Genomic DNA, 26,997 nt, shown 5'->3' on the forward strand with positions numbered 1-26,997 from the left:
GGGTGACGACGCGGCTCACAGTAAGAATGCATGTTTTCGATTTCTGAGAATAAAAACACCTGTAATTGAATAAATGCAAGTTGTATATGTTTAATGCCAGATTGTGGACAATGTCAGGGAAGCAAGTTGCCACTCCAACACCAGAAAAGTCACTTAGTATTTGCCTTGGATCCAGAATACATATTTCAATACTTTACGAAGATATGAGTCTGATCACCGGTGTATAGTATCTCTGATTTTAGGTGGCCGTGATTGACTGGTGGATTAGCCAATTGGAGATCTGTATGGCCTGTTCGTATTGGGAAAAAATAAAGGAAAAAAAATATATAACAGGAAACTGAAAAAACATTGCACATTGCTGAAGAATAAATGAGCGAAGCACTAAACTCTGTTAATCTGAGTGGAAAGAAATAACAATAAACAAATCTGACTGGATGATCACATTTGACCAAGGTTGAGACATGACAAAGACAGTGGTCACCAGACTATCCCTGATATCCCTCTGATAAAAAACAAAAAACTTATCAGTCTGGATTTGCCAGGCAATCTTGGGGCACCCTTAACTGCAAATTCTTGGGTCCAGTCACTAATAGAAATTAACTCTATTAATTTCAGTCTGCAATGATAAGCATTTAACCAAAGAAAGTTCTTGTAATTAGTCTATGAAAATCACAACCCCATTCAAATAAATATGGAGTTTGAATTCTTGAAACTTTGATTACAAATGTTGGACTATACGACCTTAGGTTGCCCAGTCAGTTGCATTACAACTGTCTGCTTCAATTGTTAGACATTCACAGGTCAGATGCGTACTTTAAACTTTGTGTCCGTCTGCTCATTGGCGCTGTTGGTTCAAATATCAGCTTGACTCACCTAGGAAGGTCAAAAAAGGAACAACAGTTTGAAAATAAAAACTTTATATAAACCTGAAAATTGCCCATTCAGCCACAAAACCAACACAATCACATTTGAATCATGGTAAGTAGGCTTAGTAGTCTGTTTGCAATAAAATATCATTCTACTGTTTCAAGAAATGTGCCTGCAGATTTCACCTCACCATAAAACAGCAGATCAATAAATAAGATGTCTGAAATCAGTCAAAGAAATAAAACAATTATACATACATCCTAATATTCTAAGATCAGTGGTTACATTTGGTCTGTGAAATGTTGTAAGGACTGCAGCCCCAGAGTTTCACAGTAGCAGCAGCAGCAGCTGTACACTCATTTACAGTTAAAACCATTCAGAATATCTAAAAATAGTGCAACAGAATCATTCCTATGTCCTCATAAATAGGTACTCTAAATCCTGGGTACTCTTATGTAGGTGGACTATTCCAGGGTACTCTTAAGTAGGTTATCTTGAGTAGGTATTCTTGGGTAGGCACCCTTGTGTAGCTACTTGTATGTAGGTTCCCTCATGTAGGTATTCTTGGGAAGGTTCCCTTTGTGTAGGTATTCTTGGACAGGTACCCTTATGTAGATACTCATATTAAGGTACTCTTGAGCAGTGTTGGGCAAGAACACTCAAAAAAGTAATTAGTTGTAGTTATCCATTACCTCTCCCCCAAAGTAATTTTGTTAGTAATTGTGTTTCTGGGTGATGACTCTTTTAAAATAAAAACGAGCTATAATGAGCCTTATATGCCCTGCAATTCACCATATGCACCAAGAGCCATTCTTCTAGGCTATTCTCCTTGTCAACGCTAAATGTCATGAAAGTCTTGGCAGCCTGTCTACCTCTGCTTTTGTTTGATCACATTTATAGTTGATCTCTTTTTTAGAAAATCTAAATTTACACGCATGTAGGTACTCTTGGGGAGGTTCCTGGGTGCTTGTATGTAGGTCCTCTTGGGTTGATTCCTTAATGTAGGTACTGATATGTAGGTCCTCTTGGGTTGATTCCTTAATGTAGGTACTCTTGAGTAGTCACCCCTGTGTAGGTACTTGTCTGTTGGCACCCTCATGCAGGTAATCGTATGTATTCTTGGGTAGGTCTCCTTGTGTCCATGTGAGGTGTGCCCTAGTGCCGCTTGGCCTTGTCCCGTTTTCTCTTCTCGTGGTACTCCAGGATCTTTCTATGGAACACTCCTGAGGACAAAAACCAATTCATTCAAAATGCTGCACCCCAGAATGTCACAAAAAGTATGCAGTATTTCAAAATTGAATTAAATGGATTTTTATTGGCTTAAAAAGTAGAAATGGTAAATATATCAGATTTATTTAGCACCAATTCCACTGGGCTTATTTCATTTCATTTGTCCCCAATGGCAATTACGATTATTTAAACTGAAGTTAAGGGGCTTACAGAGTAGCAGGCATTCACACACATACATTAGGTTACAAATGAGGTGGGTAGGGTAGGATAACATCTACATTAGTTAGTCATAAATATCTGTAATTAACTTGATATGAGGAGGATTTTTGCCAATAGCGCCCATGCCAATAAACAATACATTGGTCAAATTGTAATGCTGACAAAATGGATTATAGGGGAGGGAGGACCTTGCTGAGGGCCAGGGTGCTGCTGCTCCACCTCCTGGATGAACAGGTCAAACATCTGTGTCTGGATGAACTTCTTGACAAAGTGGCGTGTGCTCTTGGACTCGATGGCTTTGTAGAAGCCCCTCTTCTGGAACACACCGTGCTCTCCAGGTGAGCCGTACTTAACGAAGGACGCGTAGTGGCCCACAGTCTTCACGAAGAACTGAAGGAAAGCCTCAGACACCACCCGGTTCAGCTCCTCCACCGCTGACAACACACACAGGAATATACAGCTTATTTAGTAATACTGTTGTGTACTAGTGTAGGACAGCTAGTCTAATGTTTGTGATGAATGTGGTATAAGTGTGGGAGATTGGTTGTGGTTAGAGGGTAGATGCCTCCATTTAGCCGCTTTCGTCTGTCCCCCAGAGCAGCTATGGGTGTAGTAGCTTACCACCACCAAGTAACAGATTTTGGTCCAAATTTAGCCTTGCTTTAGTCCTGCTTTAGTGTCGTTTGATATGTGGCCCTTTTAGTTTGAAATTATTGGAACATTGCAATAATATTGTTATTGAATATTGCATTTTTTTTCTGTGATTTCACACAGCCCAAATATTAATATCAAACCCATTCCATTTTGCTCTATAACCTAAAATCAATTAGCCCTTATCCTTTTATTTCAACCTTTACTCTGCAAAATACAATGCAGATCTGCCATTGTGATTATTTTAGTGCAGACTAGGGGAGAGTTAGGGAGAGGAGGGGTGGGGTCAGGAAGACTAAAGGGGAGAGTGAGGGGAAGGGGATAGGGGATGGGTCGTACTCTTTAGTCCCACTTTTAGTTTGCAATTCATACTCACTTGAGGCTTGTCTCCTTGCTCTTAAAGACTCCAGGATCTCTGTCTGTATCTTTGGAGGCAAAATGGTCTTTTCATCACCAATCTGGACAAGGACAAGAAAAAATAAAAATCAAAGACATTTTTGACCCATTCCCCGTCACTCCTGCACAAGTGTTCTTACTGAGTAGGTAAAAGTCTCCTTCTTGTCCTCGGACAGGTCCACCACCAGCAGCTGAGGACACATGACTATATTACTCAGAGAAAATACAACACATGTGTAGGTGGGATAAAAATTAAAAGGCACTTGTGAATAAAATGCTTTACAATAGACATTTGTTTTGACTTTTTCCTTGACTACAATTGTAAACTGAAAAATAAGCCTTTCAGAGCTTTTAACCATGTTATAATCCCTCGTATTGACCCTCTTGAAATTGTTAGGCTCCTTCCTAACTTGAGACAGTCCAACTACAGTCGATACTTTGTATCACTTTGTTTTCTCAAAAGCAGAAGCTGTCTCATCTCAAAAATTCTAGTAGCATTCAGAACAATCTATATATATATATACTTATTTTACCTAAAGTAAATGAAAATATGGTGCTTTGACTGCTGACTATGCAAAAATCTATACCATTTCTCAGTAATTTGTTTTTTTTCTTTTTCATGTGTAAGCAGTCATGATTGGTTTTGACACAAACAGACTCTGCGTCTCTCTGATTGGTTAATTCACCTGTCAATCACGCCCTGTGAAGTTGGCGAGACAAGATACATCTCCAGCTCCACTCGTCTTTGTAAAGTTTTGTCAGTGTGTGGTTCTGTCTGGCCAGGTAAATGATCTGTATCTATTCATAGGAGGAGAGGTCAGCATGGTCCAGCTTAGGGGTTCTTTGTTGTGATGAGGTTTATGGTGACATACCGTAAAGGGGCAGGCGGGAGAGAAAGTCAGTGGACTAATCATTTTAGATAAATAATGTATGGCACCTCAAAACTGTCAGCGTGCAGTACAAATATTTTCAGGCTTGATTGTGTCATATATTTATTATGCAGAAAGGTTTTATTGTCTTGTGATTTTCTTGTATTGTTTTCCACATTTCTATTTATGTAATCCATAAACCTATGTTTGTACAGCATTTAGCCAACTGAACTTATATTGAAATGTAGCAGATAGATCCATGTGTCTTGTGTTTGGGAGGGCATGCAGAGCCTTACATCCACAGTGTCGCAGAGCTGGCCCAGCAGGCTCTTCTGCACGCCCAGCAGGTACGGAGTGGGCGCCATCACCACGTCCATCAGGATCTTGGGCACGATGGAGATGAAGGTGTGCTGCCATGTGAAGGGGTAGAGCAGGGCGGCCACAGCGTGCAGCACCTGGGACAGAGTGCTACACACAAACACACATTCACACACAACTGTTAAGATCAACATACTTGTATTAGAAGTCCCTTGTTCTCCTATGTACAATCATCCATATGTGCAATTCAGCTGAAATGTGTCAAAGATTTGTAAATGAAGTCTAATTATGAGACTCTCAGGCGCTCAAGGTGTTTACTGTTTAATGCTATAATGTGGAACATTCACTTTGGAGAGTTTTGGAGGTAATGAGACTACATCCAAAATAAATACAATTTAATAAAAATAACAAAAGTTTCCTTCATCAAAAACATGTTCGAAGAGGTTTTAGATGTCATCCATGTATGTTTGAGTATTTTAGTGATCTCTCACAGGCACTCTTCAAAGTGTGATAAAAAACTGTACACAGCAAACCTGATGCGATATGCAGTAGTTTCATTAGTGGGATGCATGCTGATTGTGTTGTGATAGTGCTCTGAAGGCAGAGCAAAGGGAAGGGAGACTCAGAGCATTAAAAGTGAAGGTGATGATCTAAATAGGTTATGTAATCGCAGTTAATACCCTATAGAATTAAAATACCCAGTCTTTAATATTTGGAATGGATTATTTTTGCTGACCAATCACAGTGCAGATCCATTATATTTTATCCTGGCTGTTGTACCTGAGCTCGTCGGCCATGAAGATGATGCGTCTCTCCAGAACAGCAGCAGAGAACACCAGCAGGACCTCCACGTCGCTCAGATACTGGAACAGAGTGCCAAAGTCCACATGCTCCAACCACGAGTCCAGAGGCCGGGTCAGCCTGATGATCTGTGGAGGACAGGGAGACAATCAACTCACAACTCACTATGGTGATACTGGAATTGGGTGGTCCGCTGTGCCAGAGCCAAAACAGGATTCTATCAAGCCTAAATTAAGGCTTTTTGGAGAGTTCTACCATGCTATAACATTGTTCCCTCATCAAAAACATGCCTGAAGAGATTTTAGATGTCATCCATGCAATCTGTCCCAGGCCCTATTTGATCCCTCCTCATTGAAATGTGCAGTAGTTTTATTAATGGGATGCACACACTCTGGGATGCTCTGAAGCGAGGAGTGAGCATGGAAGTGCAGGAAAGTGAGCATCAAAAAACTGAAGTGAAACTTCTAAAACAAGTTAATATGCTTTTTTTTTTTTTTTGGGGCAAATATAGCATTTTCAAAACAATAAAAATGTAGCATGGTGATATAGCATGTTAGGTAGCATGTTATGTGTTAATAATTAATACCCCATAGAACTGCAATATCCTCTCATTAACTCTGGATAAGGTAGTTTTATTGAAAGAGCCTAGTCACACCAGTGGTATTTTGAAAACTCCAGTCTAAATTTAGCACTAGAGTATATTTTCCTTTAAGCAACACCCATGCCCAAAGCTCTGATCAAGTACACCTCTTCTGATCCTGTCAAAGACTTTGATTGTGCAACCCTGCAAGGAACAACACAAAAGCAGAGCAGCCAACCTGAGAGTATTTTGTACAATATTTTTCTGTTTTTCAAGTTTTATTTAGGTGACACATGATTTCAAAGGTGAGGAGGGGGGTAAGGAAGTGTGTGTCTTATGTTTCTCACTCCTACTCTGTGCTGTTTTTACTCTCAAACTAAGACAAAAAAAGCAAAAAATAAATAAAATTCTGTCAACTGGACTAAAGTTTATATACGAGTTATGACTCCATACTCAGACCTAAATCAAAAGAAGAAAAACAACAGCAATAGCCAGTATGATAATAGGTGTGAGAGCACCCATTAGGGGCATGACTAATTGTCATTGTCAATTGTCTAAGTGTGTTAGTCATGTTCTCCCTTCAGATGGATATAAGGCCGTTCGCTCCAGCAATCTGACCAGAACTGAAGAAACCAATTGGATGAGCGGCAAAATGTCTTCACTCCAAAATTTTTGTCCAGTTGACAGAATTTAACTTTTCTTTAAAAAAACAGCACCAACACGGCATCAACATAGCACCAACACAACAATAACACAGGAAGAACAAACCTGCATGTTTAGAAAATAAAACAGCACCAACACGGGCCATCTGGTTTTATTTCCTCAGAAAGCTTTTGTTGTCTTTTTACACTGACTAAGTTCTTTCCGCTGCCGCCTCCAACGTAGCATCATTGATTCCTTAATGCCCAACGTACGTGCAGTGGCTCCATTTCCTTCTTTGAGGCCAGATCCATTGCCTTTATCTTAAAAGCTGCCTCATTTGCATTTCTTTGTGTGTTTTCCATGATGAGGGTGTTTGCACAATGCACAAAATGACAGTTCAAAATGAAAACTAGTGCATTCTTTAGCGCATAATCTTTCCCCACTTCTGTCTCACTTTTGCATTTACTGCTAGAGAGTGCCCCCTGGTGGCCGTTAGCCAGTAAAAATCTATAAATTAGCTGTATTGTATAGGCTGCAGGGTTCAAAGTGTGGGAATAAAGTAGCGGTTTATAATTAAAAATGTATGGTACATTGACAAGACAAACTACACAATACATGCGTATGTGACAGACAAACTACATTTAGGATAATTCAAAACTGTTCTGATCAAACAGGATCAGGTGTGGTCCTGGGGAGTGCTCCACACACTCACACACAAGTAGACTGTGTGTACAGGAAGTCACTGTGTTATCTGGAACATGACATGTGTCATGTCCATGTACAAGGTTTTGGGTCAATCCTGCACTATGCATCAGGCCAACAACAGTGTACCAATTTACAGTTAGAATATCTCAACCCACCTTGTTATAAAACCAAACTACAGATATAACTTCATAACTCCAAGGTCCCTCTCTAGTCTAGTGGGAGAGTCTAGTGGCTGTCACTTCTGTATACCATCTCCACCCCGTCTCTTCTTAGCCAAGCTGCCCTTGTCTCTCTGATGTCGTCGTGGCCGGTTCTCCTACTCATCCTGGTTCTCACTTCTCTTTCCTCGCTGGTGAATCTGACCACTAAATCCATGGCTCTCTGTTACAGTGCAATACAGCTTCTCAATCTAAAATATAGACTGAGAAGCTGTGTGCGATGAGTAGGCTCTAAAACATCGCAAACAGCTGGTCCACAACTTAGACTGCACTCCACAACCACCTATCCGGAGACTCTGGCCTCTCCCTTTCCCTGCAGCCCCCACTTTTGAACATCTCAATTGCCTAGCTCAACTCCTCTGACAATTCCTATCGTTTATTGCAAAACAAACCCATCCTTTTTGTCAGATTTTGGAGAATTTATCACACAATTTTCCTATACTCTCCATACTCTACACCCACTCTGCTCTTAGGTGACTTCAGCATCCATGTTGACTCCTGCTCCTGTAACACTGCACATGACTTTCTGGACATCTTAAACAGCTTTAACGTCATCCAGCATGTCAACCTTCTCACCAACACTCACCAACACATTTTTAACCTTATCTGCTCCTCTGGTATTGTCTCACCCTGGCATTTCAGACCAATGAGCTGCGACATCAACATAACTAGTCCCAAATCAACACAAATATGTACCATATTTTTTCACAGTCTCAAATCATTCTGTCCCTCCACTCCCAACACCTACATGTCCATCCAACCAACCAACCACTGAGGACCGTGTCACATACTATAACATCACACTGCTTTAATCTTCTTGCCCTTGTCAAAACTAAATTGGTCTCATTCACTTGCTCTGCCCCCGGTAGACCACTGAACTTCATCAACTCAAAAAAACAACACAGGAAGGTTGAACATCTCGGACTCACAATACACTCAACCTTACATAGGCCACTATTTACCACAGTAAACAACCCCAAACCCATGGACAATATCTCCTAATCCTTTGCCACTGATGCAATACCTTCCTCTCTTTCTTCCAATACAAATCACCCATTTTATTACCCATTTTATGATTTTGATGTGAATAAAAATATACGTTTGGTGCCTTCATTCAATGAGATGTTGACAAATACTTTACAATTTTTCAAAGAATTGCTAAAACATTAAAATGGCCAAAAAAAAAAGTGTGAACTTATTATTGCAGTGTACTTTAGTTGGAAAAGCACAGGACGCCTATCCTCTCTGCCGAGGATAGTTTAGATTTTCAGAAAGTAAAATCTGCTATTCTATTATTAAATTGAGGAAAAACTACAATCAGACTTATGTTGATTTTGTTCGAGAGAAAGACATTTTATTTGACAGGTGGTGCTCCTCTCAGAATGTACAAAATGGACAAAAATGATGGGACCCTTAACTTAATATTTTGTTGCACAACCTTTTGAGGCAATCACCGCAATCAAAACGATTCCTGTAACTGTCAATGAAACTTCTGCCCCTCTCAGCAGGTATTTTAGCCCACTCCTCAAACTGCAAACTGCTCCAGTTGTCAGGTTTGAAGCCTTCCAAAGATGTTCAATAGGATTTAGGTCAGGGCTCATAAGAGGCCACTTTAGAATAGTCCAATGTTCCTCTTAGCCATTCTTGGGTGTTTTTAGCTGTGTGTTTTGGGTCATTGTCCTGTTGCAAAACCCATGACCTGCAAATGAGACCAAGCTTTCTGACACTGGCCAGAAAATTTCTCTCTAGAATCCCTTGATAGTCTTGACATTTCATTAAACAATGAAACAACACTAGCTTGTAGCTAGAAAGTTTTATAACGCGGTGGAATTTTAAGAAAACGTTGCCAGAGTTTGCTTGCTGTACTGCCCTGTCAGGGGCTGGAGCTACACTGACAATATTTCACTAGAATATTCCTGATAACTCTAGTGCATGTGTTCACAGTCCAAATATGGCCCAGGATCAGAGCTGGCACTGGGGTATACTGGAAAGGCTCTGAGTGAGTGAAGTGTGAGCTATCTGTGGGTGTGGACTTAGAGAAAAGGAAATGCGTCCAGAGCAGATGGGGTGGGTCCAGAGCAGAGAAGGTGGGTGCAGAGCAGAGGTGGTGGGCCCAGAGCAGAGGGGAGACTGACCTCAGTGCCAGACTCGGGGATGAAGCTCTTGATCTCCACAGTGTTTCCTGGAGCAGGGAATGGCGCCTCACGGAGCTTCTGCATGAATGGGTAGATCATCGCCATAGATATCTGACGCCGCTTCTCCACCTCATCAAAGATCTGAAAAAGCACACACGTGCTGGGTTTCCATGCATATTGGGAACATTACATTACTTGCATTCATTTCCTGGAGAGTGATAGTAACTTTAACAAGTCACTGCTTGCCCATCTTAAACCTAAACCCTAACCTTAACCTATTTTAACCCATATCTAAACTTTAAACCATGTTGTTAATCAAATAAAGGACTTCCTGGGAAATACCCTCCCACACTCATTGAGGACTCTGTAGAACTAATTAAGCGTGTTCTTCTCAACATATGTCTTTCAGTATCTGGATGAAACATGCTCTAACCAGCAGTGGTCTGATGTTTGATGTAAGTGATGATCACACAGAACTGGACTTGTTTAGGGAAGTGCTATACAACTTCATGTCCAGTTGAAAGATTTTACTTTTTGCTTTTACTATAAAAACGGTGAGTGTGAATAGCTGAGGAACTGTTGGCAAGTGCTAGCTTGCTTGTGACTGATGTTATGAGAGTGGGACTTGTTTGGCCGTGGAGATTAGCTCACCTGTTGTAGTTTAAATTAAGTCTGTTCTTTCTGGGCAGATTGTGGCTGTGTCTCAATTCGCCAAATGCACCTTTTGAAGAGACCCTTCGAGGTACTCCTCAAAGTGTGGTTTCAAGCTTCCGGTTGAGAGTGTGTCCTCCTCAGTGTAGCTGCCATCTTGCTGAAGTGGGACAGGCCTAAACCAGGGACCGCACTTCCACCGCTGTCTTTGAACGTACAATACGTACATTACGTACGTTATTTTTAATGATTTATTATTTAATAGAAGAAAAGTCAAGATGTCGTCATCACAGCCGTTTCTTTTTGTTTAGATTGAATATCAATAGGCAAATATAAGTTTCAAGGTAATTTTTTTCTCAATTGTAGCTACTTCATAACTTTAACAAAATATACCTTGTGAAAACGTAATAACAGAGACAGAGGTAACAATATCATTTTCACATTCATAGCCTATAAACCAGAGAACACTGATTAGTTGTACATAAAGTGGGATATTGCAGTTTAACATTCGGTATTTTGGCCAGTGGCTACACCACTTTAATAACAGTAGAGGGCACTCTTTCCCTTCTATGCCGTGCCAGTTCTTTTCAAATTATTATTGTAAAGTATTTTCTAGCAGTGCAACGCTACATCAAGCTAGTATCTTGATTTACTAACACGAAGGTAAATGACACGTGCCCACGAGGGGCGCAGACGTATGGAATGTACCGGAACTCATGAATATTTTGTGCACGTCTCAGGACTCTCTTCTGTCCTTTCTGGAGAGTCCGTTGCTTCATTGTTCACGTTACCTGTGTGGAACTCATTAAACCTTCTGACTTTATGTTTCAGTCTCTTGGTCTTTGACGCTTACAATAGAAACAAACATTCTTACATTATCCTTATTGCAATAATCATTTCTAATGATAATAATGCCTTCTTATTGTCTAGCAATAACTGCACATTCCTTTATTAATGGGACAGCCCTTGTCGCGCCGGAAATTACATAACTGCCCTTCGACGCACACTTCCAATCGTGATCCTAAGGCCAGTTTGGCGAATTGGGACACGGCCTGTGTTACAGCTCAGATTGGAGTCTGACTTGGGTGGCAGAGCTTTAGACAGAGCAGTGACTACAGCTAACTGGGAGTGTTAATGGCATTGGCTGTACCAGTACATACATTTCTTTTTCAATGTATTTATTTTTGTTTTATTTCTTTTTCATTATTTATTATTTTATTATTATTCTAATACTGTGGTGTTTAGAGGTTTTGTCTTATTTATGAAAACCTATAAATAAAATGTAAAAAAATAAATAAAATAATAATAAAAACATCAGAGACACAATCTAGCATTAGTCAACAGTTTTCAGTTACTCTCACTGTATTAAAAAAAAAAAAAAAAAGTTTAAGGAAGGATTCTCTTTCCTAAAAAAAAAAAAAAAGCTTCCCCTCTCAAACCATTTCTTTTCTCTGGCAAACCATTTTTCTTTGACAAAACTCCGAGCCATAAACAAAGTAATGTAGTCTATTCCATTCAGTGTAGTGAAGCGTGCAGTGAGCTTTACATTGGAGAAACTAAACAGCTACTCTATAAGAGGATGTACCAACACCGGCGTGAGAGTTCCTCTGGACCCCAGTCCGCCGTGCATCTCCATCTCAAAGCCACAAACCACTCCTTTGAAGACAGTGAAGTTTAGATCTTAGCCAGAGAAAAGAAATGGTTTGAGAGAGGAGTTAAAGAAGCTATTTTTGTTAGGAAAGAGAATCTTTCCTTAAACAGGAATGGGGGCCTGAGACATAATCTCTCCCCCATCTATAACACCATTCTCAGACCCAGAACAATGAGAACAAGCAGCGTCTTTAAGGGCTGAAACTGGAGACAATAGCCATTTACAGTTTCAGTGTAATTAGCCCCTCCCTTCAGATAGATATAAGGCACTGCCCACCAGCAATCTGACCAGAACTGAAGAAGCGGTATGGATGAGCAGCGAAACGTCTCCACTCTTACAACTCTTACCTCTTAACATCTTTTGCAAAGGCATGAATACAATTTTGTCCCAATTGACTGTATATCCTGAGAGAGTATTAAATGTTTCAAGGCAATACAGGAGAGCTGATGTTTCTGGATCTGCTAGACAAAGTAATAAATAGTCAGCATATTAATTAATATTAGACTTTCCACGCTGTCCAGTAGTATACCTGAGATCTTTTGATGGGCCCGGATACCAATGGCTAAGGGTTCCATTGCCATGTTGAATAATAATGGAGACAATAGATTGCCCTGACGAACTCCATGTAATTTGTCAGGCCGCAACTCATCTAAATTAGTTACGATGCATGATACAGGTGTGTAGATAATTTTAATCCATTAAGCAAGTCTTAAGGTCAGAGCTTTAGTTAGTATTTTTTGGTCACAGTTTAAAAGGACCATAGTGCGATAGCTTGCTGGGTCTTTCTCATCTTTATCTTTTTTTTAACAACAGAGAAATGTTAGCCTCATATAATGAATTAGGAGATTTCTTTGCTACTAGTGAGTGTTTTATCATTCTGATCATTATAGGTATTAACTTTGCATGAAAATCCTTATAAAACACACAACCAAATCCATCTGGAGCTGCTGATTTACCAGAGGAAAAGGATGGGATGGGGAGTACATCGGCTTCTACAAATGGCCTGTCAAGGTCGTTTTTAGAATCCTGTGTCAATTGTGGGATTGTAAGATAAGAAAAGAAGATGTCAAATTCAGAGATTGTCAATGTTGTTTTGCTTGCATAAAGTTCATCATAGAATTCTTTAAATCTAGAATTAATTTTGGGGGTATTGTTAGTAGCTCTCCTGATTTACATTTTATGCCATGTATTGTTTGTTTAGTTTGTGATCCTCTGAGTTAGCTTCCAGACAGCTTCTCTGATTTGTCACCCAATTGGAATTGTTTTGCTAAAGTTTTATTATTTTTTTTACTAATGCATTTACATAAAATATTATTGGATTCATTTTAATTTAAGGATTGTTTTGTAATCTGCTTGTGATTGAGTAGCTTTATACTTTTCTTCAAATGAAGGGAGTAATTGCTCCATTTCTTTGAGACCAGCATTAAGTTCCTTTTATGGCTGATTCACAAGAAATAATATAACCTTTCCATGCAACCTTAAGAGTCTCCCAGAGAGTGTAATCTGTTACTTTCCCGTTGTCATTAATGAACATGAACTTGTCAATATGATAATTTATATATGAAACAAAGCTACAGTCAGGCAATAAAAGGGGACTGAGGTACTAGATGTCATTTTGTTTAGGCATTATATAAACTGGATATATAAAACTGGCAACCCAAATGAGAGACTCATGTGAGGCTCATTCTGCTTTCTGACTGGATAATTGTCTTGACAACCAAAACATGAAATTAAAACATAAATAACTGGTCCATATCTACCTCACATCTGGGGATCCAGATACATCAGGGTTTATGGAATTTCAAAATCAAAATCGTACATACAGTTCCCTTTAAAGAGCGCCCAAATTTGGAAATCATATTTAAATGTAAAAGTATACGTGGCATTTTGTACATTGAAACTACACTTTAATTTAATCTCAGATCAAAGTGAAATCTGTGGCCGACTTTCTCACACTGGACAAAAGAGTGAGCAAAGGGCACGGTATTACATAGGCTTACAGCTGGAAGTGGACAGGACTAAAGAGTAAAGTAGGCTTAAAGTCAGCTCCCATTTGTAAAGGCCAGAATAAATAACAGACTTTTGATCAGGTAATAAAAGGATACCAATACAATACACAAAAGGCCTACCGGTATGCCTTACAGGTCACACCAAGAAGACAGAGCACATTATCTAATAACCACACCCTGTACTGTCACTGGGCTGTGACAAATGCACCACATGCAATCACATATAATAGACTCCTAGTTTAATCAGATTATCAGGCTGCCTTTTTTTTTTTTTTTTTGCTTCACCTGTCATGCTATTTTTATATATACATATACATATATACATATATAAAAATACATGGACAAAATTGTTGGTATCCTTCGGTTAATGAAAGAAAAATTCACTTAACTTGAATAGGACAAAGGTAATAACAGAAAGAAATTCTATGAAATTTAACCAATGAAAGTCAGACATTGCTTTTCAAACATGCTTCAACAGAATTATAAAAAAAACCCAAAAAACTCATGAAACAGGCCTGGACAAAAACGACGGTACCCCTAGAAAAGACTGAAATAATGTGACCAAAGGGACATGTTAGTTCAAGATGTGTCCAATAATTAGCATCACAGGTGTCTACAATCTTGTAATCAGTCAATGGGCCTGTATATAGGGCTACAGGTCGTCACTGTGCTGTTTGGTGACATGGTGTGTACCACACTCAACATGGACCAGAGGAAGCAAAGGAAAGAGTTGTCTCAGGAGATTAGAAAGAAAATTATAGACAAACATGTTAAAGGTAAAGGCTATAAGACCATCTCCAAGCAGCTTCATATTCCTGTGACTACAGTTGCACATATTATTCAGAAATTTAAGATCCATGGGACTGTAGCCAACCTCCCTGGATGTGGTCACAGGAGGAAAATTGATGACAAATCAAAGAGATGGATAATACGAATGGTAATATAAAAGCTCAGAAAAACTTCAAGAGATTAAAGATGAACTTCAAGCTCAAGGAACATCAGTGTCAGATCACACCATCTGTCGTTTGAGCCAAAGTGGACTTAATGGGAGACGACCAAGGAGGACACCATTGTTGAAAACAAATCATAAAAAAGCCAGATTGAAATTTGCTAAACTACATGTTGACAAGCCACAAAGCTTCTGGGAGAATGTCCTATGGACAGATGAGACAAGAATTGAACTTTTTGCCAAGGAACATCAGCTCTATGTTCACAGAATATCAAGAAAAGAACACTGTCCCTACTGTGAAACATGTTCTGGGGCTGCTTTGCTGCATCTGGCACAGGGTGTCTTGAATCTGTGCAGGGTGCAATGAAATCTCAAGACTATCAAAGGATTCTAGAGAGAAATGTGCTGGCCAGTGTCAGAAAGCTTGGTCTCAGTCGCAGGTCATGGGGTTTGCAACAGGACAATGACCCAAAACACACAGCTAAAAACACCCAAGAATGGCTAAGAGGAACATTGGACTATTCTAAAGTGGCCTTCTATGAGCCTTCTATGTGGCCTTAAATTATTCCTCACTTGCCTGTGCAGTCAGAGCATCCTAATTATTTACTGCAATGAGCGTTTTTCACAATTCTCAAAGACCAGAGTGGAGTTTTGTTGTCATGGTAAAACTAACAACTAGCAGGGCCAGTATTTAAAACTTCTTCGGGAACCATTTACTTTCTACCTCAAACCAGACTGATTTTCTACAATGACATGGAAAAGGCTGACTGACAATGTTTTAATGCAGTGGTTCTCAAATAGTGGGGTGAGATGCTGTGGGGGGCGCGTATGACTCCGCGTATGACACTGTAGTACTGTACTGTACAGCGCGTACGCAGCACGCGCACAGCAAAGAGCAGGAGAGAGCGAACAGATCGTGACACAGGGCACAGGGACACTATGGAAAACATTTTAACAGGGATGAAAAGAAAGGCGGATATAGACGGAGGTAAAGTCACCCGAAAAATAAGACAAGGAAGTCTGATGAAGCGTATTTAGCACTTGGCTTCACCGTGACTCCGGTGGGACACGAGGACAGACCGGTGTCTGCTGTGTCTGAAAATGTTGGCAGCGGACAGTATGAAGCCAAATAAGTGAGGCGCCACCTCATTGCACCTCAGTCACGCTGATAAGACGCTGGAGTTTTTTCAGCGTAAACGTGCCAAATATTGCCAACAATCATCCCGCTTTGTAAATGTCACTTAAAGCAGCAAGCACCGAGCATCATATAAGGTGGCGTACCAAATTGCTAAATTACTTGTTTTAATTTGATATTTATTAAATTTTAATGTATTATTTTGATATGTATTTAATTTTAATTTAGTCATTTGATGTTTATTTAATTTTATTTTTTATTTGATATTTAATTCAATTTCATTATATCATTTCATTTATTTTATTTTTTCGGTGGGGGGGTTAGGGGTTAGGGGGGGGGGGCGTGAAATTTTTTCTTCTTTATGGGGGGGTATGATAGAAAATAATTGAGAAGCACTGTTTTAATGTAACACTACCCTTAAAAGCACAGTGATCATGCCTTAAACAGCAGCTATTCACAGTTCCTCTGAGATGAGATAAGGACTTGTGGTTTGCGGTTACCTTAGAGAAGAGTCCGAAGCAGGCCACACGGCTGATAATGCAGTAGGCCTCCGGAGGGCGTGCTCCTTTACCCCCAGGCTGCACACACAGGACACACACATAAGGGATGTTCTTAGGTCTCTAAAAACATCTGTGCCATTACTTGAAGTTCCTATATTACACCATTTTCTGATCTATGTTATAATGTTGTTTTCTCATCAAAAGCATACCTGGAGTTGTGTTTTGTTTTATTCACACATATTTAACTCACTCTCTCTCTCAAACAGAAAACACTCTTCCACCTTGTGATGGCATGTGAAGTGCTCCATTATGTTTTTAAACTCCATACACCTTCACTTGAATCACGATGATTATAGCCCTGGAACTGTCAGTCTCTACTGATCTAAAGGTAAAAGGCAACTGTTAATTTAAAAACTACAGCCTCGTGATATCACAAGGTGGAACAGGGTATTTTGAGCTTTGGGGATGTAGGACGACTAATAATCCAGGATTACATAAACGTGTGAATGAAACACAATTCCAGGTCTGTTTTTCAAGAGGTCAGCATTATAACATGCCTAGAAGCACAATTTGCGTAATATAGAACCTTTAAAATATACTTCCTGTCATGATGCCTGTTTGTTGCTGCCCTCCTGTACTCTCTCTCCCCCTCCCTCACCTGTCTGTCTGGAGCTGGGCGGAGTCTCTGACTCCTTCTGCGCGCACCTGGAGTGCATTAGCTCAATCGCCCTCACCTGTGGTGGCGTATAAGAAGACTTGGCAGACTACACTCGGAGCCAGACCGTCCGCGTGTAAAACGTGAATGTTCCAGCTCTGTTTTTTGCATTCCTGTTACCCGCCTGCTTGTTCTCACTTTGGATTTTGTCACCTTTCCAGACTCCTGCCCTCGCCCGCTCCTGCTCCTGTCTCTACGCTCCGGTACAGTCATCTCACTCCGCATTGCCTGTCTTGGTCTCCGGCGTCCCGCCTGCTTCTTACCCTGGGTCCCACTCCTTGGACTACGCCGGCCCTGTCTGTCCTGGTCTCGTCCCCGCTCCCGTCTTCACTCCAACCCCGGCTTCCCGTTCCCGACCCGCTCTTCGTCCATCCTGCCTGCCTCCTGCTTCCTGGTTCCTCGTGTGTGTCATTTGAACTATTTAAGACTTTGATTCACAGACTTGTAAATAAACACTGTCAACCTGCTCTGAGTCCGCATACTTTGGTCCTGACCCGCACCGTTACGACACTTCCCTTTTAAAATGATGAAATGTTTAAAGTGCATATGACAGGTTTTCATGTTTTATGACTTGGTTTGGTGGGATAGGACAGGTGATAAAAATTCATCTTAGTTTTACACCAAGGAGTTTGTAAAGAAAAAAATGAAAACACTAAGTTGAAAAATGCATAAAGTAGTGCTGAGCTCTAAAAAGGAATCCCTCCACCTATGTCATCAAAACATAAAAGGTCATCCAAAACACAGGGACAATTTATGAGCGACAAAGACATTTTACTGACAGTTTTAACATGCATTTTATGAAATTATAGTGTTAAGTATTTTTAGTTATCAAATAATAACTATTGTGTACATTAGACAAGCTTTGGTTCTTGTTTTAAGTATGGTTGCTTGGCAAGTCATGGAATTACCTCTACACATGTCACATTTGCCGCCCATGTCCAACCAGGAAGGTCAAAATGGTCAGTTTATAGAAATCTGTAATATCTTGAAGGTATTCTTAAATATAATGATGTTAACTACATTTGAGTGAATTGTGTATCTAAGCCAAATCATAAGCACTTCATTATAGCACACTTGGAAAAAGTGGAATAGCCACCAAGAAAGCCAGTACACCCCAAAAGTGTTGATGTTTTTGCAAATAAAAGAAAATAACACATGTTCTATGTAAATTACAATTCATGTGACAGCATTGAAAAAGTGTGACATTCTCTAAACAAGTAGAATGAGGGATGGGGCTCCACCCCACCCCAGGTTGGCAGCAATTTATGTTTTTTTGGCCTACAGACCGTTCTGATGTGAGGGACAGCACAGCACTGTTGTGATGATGTGAGCAACAGTAGAGCATTGCTGTGAGGTGACGTGAGGGACAATAGAGCACTGGCCTACAGACCCTTGTGATGTGAGAGACAGTACTGACCAGCAGCCTCCTGCAGTAGCCGTTCCTCCTGCTGCCATCAATCTCCGTCAAGACGAAAGAGAAGGTCTCACTGAAACACAGCAGCACAGGTCAGCTGGAGTCAAGGGTAAGTCGGGGTCAGGCTAGGTTCAATACCTGTGGTATTCAGTCAGAGGAGCCCAGTTAATACCCTCTGGAAAACAGAAGAGCGTGATGGCCTTCAGGATCTTCTCCTCCTCCTCTTTTTGGGAGCGGCCCAATCCATCTCTCTGAAAGAACACACATGACAGTTCTGAACACATGTGGCAAACAGACTAAAATTGTACCTCATAATAATCTGCTCTATACACACATGCTGTACAGAGACTTCATGAACAGCAACACAACACATATTACACATGTAGGCTTTTAAACAAAGGGTTTTTTGTCAGCACATATAAGCTCACAGACCTTGGGGAACTGGTAGGAGATCTGTGGGTCATAGTTGTCCTGCTCCTTTTCCTTCTTCAGACTGACCACCACCAGGTACTCAAAGAAGTACTGTCCACTGGCATAGCGCTGCTGTCTAGATGGGTCCTCCACCAGGGGCCCCAGAGGCTCGAGCGGCTCTGACTCTTTGGCTCCTGCACAGACAACAGGATAACAGAAGGTTTAGTCCAGGTAAGATCTGTGTCACAACTGTGGCCCTCACAGTGGGTTCAAGTGCTATGCAGGAAGCTTTAAGAACTTTGCATTTACCATCTTCTTTATTTATCCCTACTACAGTGTCCCGGCTTAGTCCCAGTTTAGTCCCGGCTTAGTCCCGGTGTAGATCTGTGTCACCATTGTGGTACTGTGGTAGTCCTTGATTTGCATTAGATTAACCACTTTGACTTATAAATCAAATCATTTGTGTAAGAAAATGCAGAACACCAGGGCTATACAACTTTATTTTCCATGAGCTAGTCCAGATTGACAAATGTCACGAGTCCTGAAGGCCAAACGAATATTTGGAATTTTGGCTAGTCCATAATTATGAACAAATCTAGGCCTATAACATATAGTTACAGGGCCCATATTACACCATTTTCTGATCTGTGTTATGTTGTTTCCTCATCACAAAAATCCAGCATATTTAGGCTGTGTTCCTCTCTCAAACAGAAAACACAGTGATGTCATGTGGTAATACAGGAACTCCATACACCTACACTAGAATAATTTGGATAAATTCAGCCTTGGAATTGCTTAACTCTACTGAATAAAAGCTGAAAGGTAGTTGGTAACTTGAAAACTAGTGCTTCATGATATCACAAGGTGGAAAAGAGCATTTTGAGCTCTGGAAATGCAACAATAACTAATCATAAAGGATTACTCAAACGCATGAATGAAACAAAACACAATTCCGAGTACGTTTTCGAAGAGGTAACATTCTAACATTGCTTAAAGCTCACAAGAGTTAATTTTGCTCAATATAGGACCTAAACAGGGTAAATACTTATACTTACTTAATATCTGAATACTCACGGTCTTTTTTTCCTTTGCGCAAAGAGGAGAACATAGCACTGACCCTCTTGAGGGCCCCCTGCCGACCGCCTGCATCTTCTCCTGGAACACTGGGGCCTGCTGGAGAGCAAGCTAACATTAGCGGCAGTACACAAAGAGAGCATGAAGAACTAGCATGTACTGACTGTGCCTCCCTGAGATGTCCGAGATGAGGGCTCCTCGAGGCTGCTCACCTGCGGCAGAAACAGCAGGTCAGGCTGGGGACACTTAGCTCATTTTTATACAAATATATCACTGCACTGTACAGAGCTCCCATTAAAGTGATGTGGACAGACTGTACCGGCCAGGGAATCTATAGCCAAGCCGACAGTCAAATGGAGGTAGGTTTGCAAAATTTATCAAAATTATACTGCTAATTGTGTTCATTAAAATTGCAATTTTAATATAATTAAGAGATTTTGTTGTTTGAAGAGGAAATTACGATACTGGAAAAATGCTGCAGTGTTATTCTGCATAAAAACTGCTAACCCTATAGTTTAGATCTGTACAAACATGTTCTGAAACATCATTCTTTTATTAGGCTGTCATAATTCAGTCTGTTTGTAAATTATTCTGGACACGTGAACTTAATCCTTTTATTAAAGTACAATCACAATACTTGTCAGAAATATTGCAATTTGAATGGAGGAAGTATGCAGTACAGTGAGAGGTCCTTTCCAAAGTTACTGAATGAATGGACATATGGGCTCAAAATCATCTGAATGAGTAAAGTGCAACGTGTGCAAGGAACATTTAAAAAAATCTAATATGGTTTCTCAGGAACTGTATGCCGTCTTTCAGATGGCCATGACTGACCACTAGACAAACCATTCAGAGAAACACATGTTCCGTTCATGTTAAAACAAACATGGCATCTTACATGCATAAAAAAACAACACAGAGGTCTGAGAAACAGATTTCTGCACAATCAACAGTCGAAGCTGATCTCTGTGGCGATCTGCTATTGATCTAAGCTCAAACATACTTTTCACACCCACTCCTACTATTGGTAACTGCCTGTCCTGCTGAGAGAGTGCCCAGTAAATCAGAGTGAAGTGATGTATTACGTTTACATGAATTGTGATAACCTCTGGAGGGAATCCACATGATCAGACACAACCACTCTGCAGGCTGTTTCTGTTCTATCCTTTAAGTGCAATCAGACCTCACAGCTAATCTCTATGTAAACGTCAATGAAGCCATTTCCTAATACCCCCCTTACTCAAGAACAGGGCTGACAGGTGCTGCACTGTGATATAGGTCTGTATCCTCCACAGTGCACCAGAGCCAGGCCCCACAGAGCTGCAGCCGAGTGTCACTGCCCCGGGCTACACAACAAGTCCCAACACAAGACTGCAGGAGAGGAGAGACACTGCATTCCTTACACACACAATTTTACTCCCCCCAACAGCTCCTCTAGAGCAGTCCTGCATCCATCACTCTCACCTCACAGCAAGAAGGTTTAGGGTGTGACTCCCAGGGCTTTCTGTGTGGAGTTTGCATGTTTTGCCCATGTCTGGTGGGTTTCCTTCGGGCACACCGGTTTCCCCATCAACCCAAAACATACAAACTAGGTCAAATCCATGAGCCAAGTTAGTCCTGAACAAGCCTAGCTCAAGGTCTGATAATGGATCCTCCCTGGTCTCAAAAGGTTGCCCCAGCAGAGAGGACAAATTACGGGGACAAAACCTTACAGGGACAAAAAAAAAAGTATACCTTAACTTCACAATGCCTCAAAGTTCCTCACAACAGGTCCTTTGTAAATATTCTAAAAATGATCAACCCAATACAACAGAGCATTATACAGGCTGATACACTAATATAAGTATGTCAAGTTTTGATGGGAGATATAGTCAGTTTGAGTATTGATATATTATTTCATATTATCCTAATATTATTATGCTTATAGTCCAAGTGTTCTAGAAGTAGGCAAATTATTTAGGCTACTAAAACTGTAGGGAACCCTACCTGATGATGGTCATGCAACACAGTTTGGGAACTACAGCCAAAATTGTAGGACAAAGTCTGTAGAACATAGTCCGAGTTCATAGATCTTCACAGTGCCAAAAACAAAACTTTGATAGGGTCCGATATTGTGCCAAAGTAAACATTTAGGTGCGCCATATTGACTAAAGGGCGTAGTGGTTTAGAGCAGTAAGGTGCACAAAACCTCTGCTGGGAAACAGGTCGTTAAAGTGCACGGAACAGCCCCTGGCCTGACCCCCTGCACGGTTCAGTTTGATCACATACGGAGCGCAGAGACCACACTCACTCCAGCGGTTCCTCAGGTCGCCCACGCGGCCCTTCCGTCTCCTCATGACGCCGTTACTCGTCGCGGAGAGAGTTTCGGGCTGAATCCGTCTGCATACGCAGGGCACCGGGCCTCATCTTTGCTCGTACGGAAGAGCTTGTCCCAGGCTCCTGTGCACGCTCCGCTCTCCAAACGTGCGCCACGGGACTCGGGGAGGGCGGGGCATGTGTTATCTCTCTCTTCTTGCGGGTTGGACTCGCAGACTGTATAAAGAAGTCTATATACAGTCTACAGCTGGACGAGGAAAAGTCTAGGTTCCCGTGACAATAGTTGAGCGTATGGCCTGTGAAGCACAGGGGCACTTCATCCTTCTATAGCCCATATGCAGAAACATAAACAACTTGTCGCCACAACTTAGAGGTCTAATATCCCAGAAAGCTTAGTTCTAAAACTAGGCTTCTTGACACCATCGCCTTGGTAATCCCTGTAGTGGACTAGAACTTTATGTCTCTGATATGTAGGCTACCAGTTTTATTATGTAATTATTATGTACCAGTTTTATTATATAATTAATTATGATAAAAGCAGTAGATATAACACCAGCAGAAGGCGCCAGGCCTGCATCTTTGACGCAATGAAAAAGAAAGCAGTTTGTAACAAGATCCACCCCCTCCTAATGGTGAAGATGATAAACAGAGGCAAGTTTAGCAATGACATAATGAGAACAAATTTGGAGCTGAACTTTAAAAACACAGAGGAGCTACTGAAACATGTGAGAAAAAACCCCACAAAAAACAACAACTCCAGATGTGTGTGTTTTACTACTAATAGCACTAAAAACTCAATCTAAACGTATACATCCAATCAATGAGAACAGCTCAGCCTTGCATTGTGGGTAGCATATTGAGACGGTCCAGGTGTGAAGGAGAACATGGTCACATGGTGAGCAGGTGTTATCTGATCCTGGGGCTTCTGTTACACATCAGGCTCTCCATGACAAGCAGATTTACTGGGTGGGCCTGATGCTCTTGTGTTTAAATGTGACAGCTCAAAACGTCAGGCTACAGACGGAGTGTTTTCTATCCTAATATGTCTATGTTATTACACATAATTTACTCTTGTAAGCTGATCTAGCTATTTGATCTATTGTGCATGTTTAAGGTTGATGGGGGAAACTGGAGTGCCTGTAGGAGACCCACCCAGACACAGGGAAACTCCACAAAAAGCCCCAGAAGTCAAACCAGGAACATTTTTTTCTCTGAGGTGACACTGCTAGCCACTCACATATATCACATCCGTATCAGTTGTAGGTTTATGGCACATTTCACCCAGACACAAAGAGAACAAATAAACTAAGTTAAATGACCAGACACTGTTCAGGAATCAAATATGGGGCTTTTTGTAGTCATAGTGATGCTAGCTGCCACATATATTTGCTAGTGGGTAGTGTGTGTTACCTGAAGGAGGCCTGCTTTTCTCCAGAGGGCTCTGAGGAGGGGAGGCGTCCTCAAATGCAGCATCTGCACATAGACCACGGGTCCTCAGTTCACAAGTACCACAGACAGTTTTCAATGCAGTCTATTCACCTTATTCTGGAAGTTGCTGTAGGCACTGCCATTGCCATTCAGGTTGTATTACTTAGCATGGGGCTGCCAATCTGGACTGTAAATATGTTCTAATGCAGGGGTGTCAAATACATTTTCACCAAGGGCCACATCAGCAAAATGTCCGCTCTCAAAGGTAATGTAAAATAAATCTAACACATTTTTTAACTTAGTAATTAACTGTTTCTGTATTTATTACTTATACAAGTTACAAATATTGCATAAGCATCTGCCTAGATGTAAAATATGGCTGGGCAGCTGCATATCTCCTGATAAATTGAGATTTTAAAACCATCATGCTTTTTATTGTACCCTGTCGAGGGCCACATGAAATGATGTGGAGGGCCACATTTGGGCCGCGGGCCTTGAGTTTGACACATGTGTTCTAAAGGGACTACTAAGCCGTTTTAAAGCCGTCCAGAGGATTGGTGCAGTGTTGACTTGTTCACACACATGAATCTGCTTTATATCATAATATAGCGGTAAACCTTTTCTCAAATTCTCTATTGAAATGAATGGGATTCCCGCTTAGTGCTAAGAAAGCGCAGTTTAGTTGCATTTAGACAAAAGTGGGAAGGGAATAAGGTTAATAGGAAAGAGAAAGTATAAGTTTGTTGATAAGTTAGATTCTTTTATTTATATTTATTTAATCATACAATTCCTTCACATTAGTTAGATACTGATCAGAGTATACCTTTTCTGGAGCTAGAGCGGTTTGGCACAGAGGAGTAAGACCACACACCCCTGCGCCGTGAGAAGCTCTCGTCCTGACTGTGGTGCCTCTCTGTGGACAGTAGCAATAATGCATGTTTTGTATTGCCCAGTATATTTATGAAATCTTGTGGATGTGCTCAGATCGTGCATCTTACTTTTGATGCGCAGAGACGAGAAGCTGAAACTCCTCCTGGAGTTTGGAGACAGCGGCTCCGCGTTCTGAAAAACAAACTATATATATATATATATATATATATATATATATATATATATATATATATATATATACATATATATATATATATATATATATATATATATATATATATATATATATATATATATATATATATATATATATATATATCTTAGCTCCACTGATCCTTATACTGCATGTCATTAGTCAGTATACAGGACAATGGCTTTGGTACATTTTTTTAGAGCAATAAAAAAAAATCGAAATAAAATACTATAAAATACATTACTTTATTTTTTCTATATTTGGCATAAAAAAGTCCCATAATAGGACTTTAACACATGGTCAGTCCCGCCCAGATGGACCTGTCCGACTGGATTGTGATAATGTGTGTTCATAATAGAGAGGCTGTTTGTCTGGTGTGGACTACTCAGGCTTCTGGTCCAACCACAAAGTTGCAAAACTGTATCATATCAAACACAGATGTTCAAATGATTTCATATTTGTATGATAATAATGCTTTAGTCTTATATAGAGTTTCCTCAGAGTAATATGGTGACATAGTTGCTTATAAGGAAAACACATTCATGAACTGAAAGCAAGGCAGTGAAGTGTTTTACCCAAGGACACATTAGTAGTCTCCTTGAACTGCTAACCTTGTACAAATACAGTCAACAGTACTGTAGCCTTAAGGGAAAGACCAAATGCACCTGTGAGCATAGAGCTTATCTGGCTAATCAAACAACCGTTACCATGGAGAAGTTGCAAGTCATTTCAAAGTAAATTAAACTATACTGCATAGCTTAGTATTGAGGAAATTATAGCTAGATATATCAAAGTGAAGCAAAAACTTGGATAAGCCTAAATTATTTCGTTGTAACCGTCACGAACGCCCTGATAACATGAAGCTATAAAGTGAAAGCCGCAAAGCACTGCACCTGATCAGAGTCCACACCAGCTCAGCCATACCACATACTGTTACTGTACAGCCAGAGTGAGTGAGAGAAGACGGACTTACCGCCTCGGCCCCCTCCATGTGTCCCAGGGCCCCTCACACGCACACAGCGGGGCCCCTCATGGGTCTGTGCTGGAGCGGAGAACAGACAAGAGCAGACAGGAGCAGACAGGAGCGGGCAGGACCTGACAAGAGCAGGCGACTCAAGCAGCAAGGCGTTTGAGGAAGTGTGAAAGTGCGATGAACTTCACCCCGTGTGATTTCCTCTTTCACTCAGCGCAGTGCGTAAAAGTGCGAGTGCGTGTGGATGCGTGTGTAAAAGTGTGTGCGTGCGTGTGCGTCTGTGGGTGTGTGGAACCTGATCGGCTGCTCGCTCCGGCTGCACTGCATACAATAATCATTTACATTTTAGTTTCATTTGTAATGATTTTTATTACTGTCACCAAGCAGAAGTGGGTCGTACTCTGCTTGGTGTACAATTTCATTACTTTGTAAAGAAATTGTACTTTCAGATACTTTTCTCGCAGCATACTTTTTCTCCTTCTTGAGTCAGATTTTGATTGAAGCAAAAGTACTCTTACTTGAGTAAAAAATAGTGGCAAGGCAAGTTTATTAAAAGAGAAGAGTGAATAAAAGTGGAAAAAAAAGGAATAAAAATCTTTCCATTACTCTGTCCTCTGTGAGTAAGGTTCTCTTCACACGTGCCAGTGGCTCTGTGGACCACCCCAGTGCACACTAGATTTAGTTCTGTTTACTTTACTTTTGGGTCGGTCTTGTTCACATACACCGCGCATGATTCACTCCTAATACGCACCATGAGCCCCAGGAGAGTCCATCAGCTGATAACGAACTTATTTGTGAATAAGCACGCACGCGCTCGCTTCTTTCACCTGTGGCTAATACACCATGAGGACTGTACGCGGAGGAGGCGTGGAGACGACAAACAGACAGACCCAGACTCACCTGCGCAGACAGACCCAGACTCATCTGCGCAGACAGGCCCAGATTCACCTGCGCACACGGACCCAGACTCATCTGCGCAGACAGACCCAGATTCACGTGCGCAGACAGACCCAGACTCACCCACTCCAGAGTGCGAGTGGAGTCACTCTGAGACCT

At 40.9% G+C, this 26,997-nt stretch overlaps 1 protein-coding gene across 4 annotated transcripts; it reads right to left on the minus strand.

Annotated features, from left to right (window-relative positions):
• Window positions 1-900: 900 nt before the first annotated feature.
• On the minus strand, window positions 901-26,136 carry LOC117373863 (DENN domain-containing protein 2D-like). Of its 4 annotated transcripts, none has more exons than XM_033969981.2 (17): window positions 25,942-26,136; window positions 24,883-24,946; window positions 24,708-24,797; window positions 23,867-23,929; window positions 20,305-20,352; window positions 20,141-20,239; window positions 19,088-19,260; window positions 18,794-18,906; window positions 18,659-18,728; window positions 16,527-16,604; window positions 9,632-9,772; window positions 5,331-5,479; window positions 4,529-4,700; window positions 3,504-3,554; window positions 3,344-3,425; window positions 2,505-2,750; window positions 901-2,090 (listed from the first exon to the last, which is right to left on the minus strand). In XM_033969981.2, the coding sequence occupies exons 1-17, from the start codon at window positions 25,957-25,959 to the stop codon at window positions 2,023-2,025; spliced, it is 1,725 nt and encodes a 574-aa protein (XP_033825872.1). In that variant the 5' UTR covers window positions 25,960-26,136; the 3' UTR covers window positions 901-2,022. The 4 variants fall into 4 exon arrangements, with proteins under 4 accessions (XP_033825872.1, XP_055079077.1, XP_033825873.1 ...); XM_055223102.1 differs by having other exon boundaries at window positions 20,141-20,236; window positions 25,942-26,099; XM_033969982.2 differs by lacking the exons at window positions 23,867-23,929; window positions 24,708-24,797; window positions 24,883-24,946; window positions 25,942-26,136 and adding an exon at window positions 22,431-22,612.
• Window positions 26,137-26,997: the final 861 nt, after the last annotated feature.

The sequence above is a fragment of the Periophthalmus magnuspinnatus genome, chromosome 7 (assembly GCF_009829125.3).
Source record: "Periophthalmus magnuspinnatus isolate fPerMag1 chromosome 7, fPerMag1.2.pri, whole genome shotgun sequence".
In the NCBI taxonomy this organism is placed as follows: domain Eukaryota; kingdom Metazoa; phylum Chordata; class Actinopteri; order Gobiiformes; family Gobiidae; genus Periophthalmus; species Periophthalmus magnuspinnatus.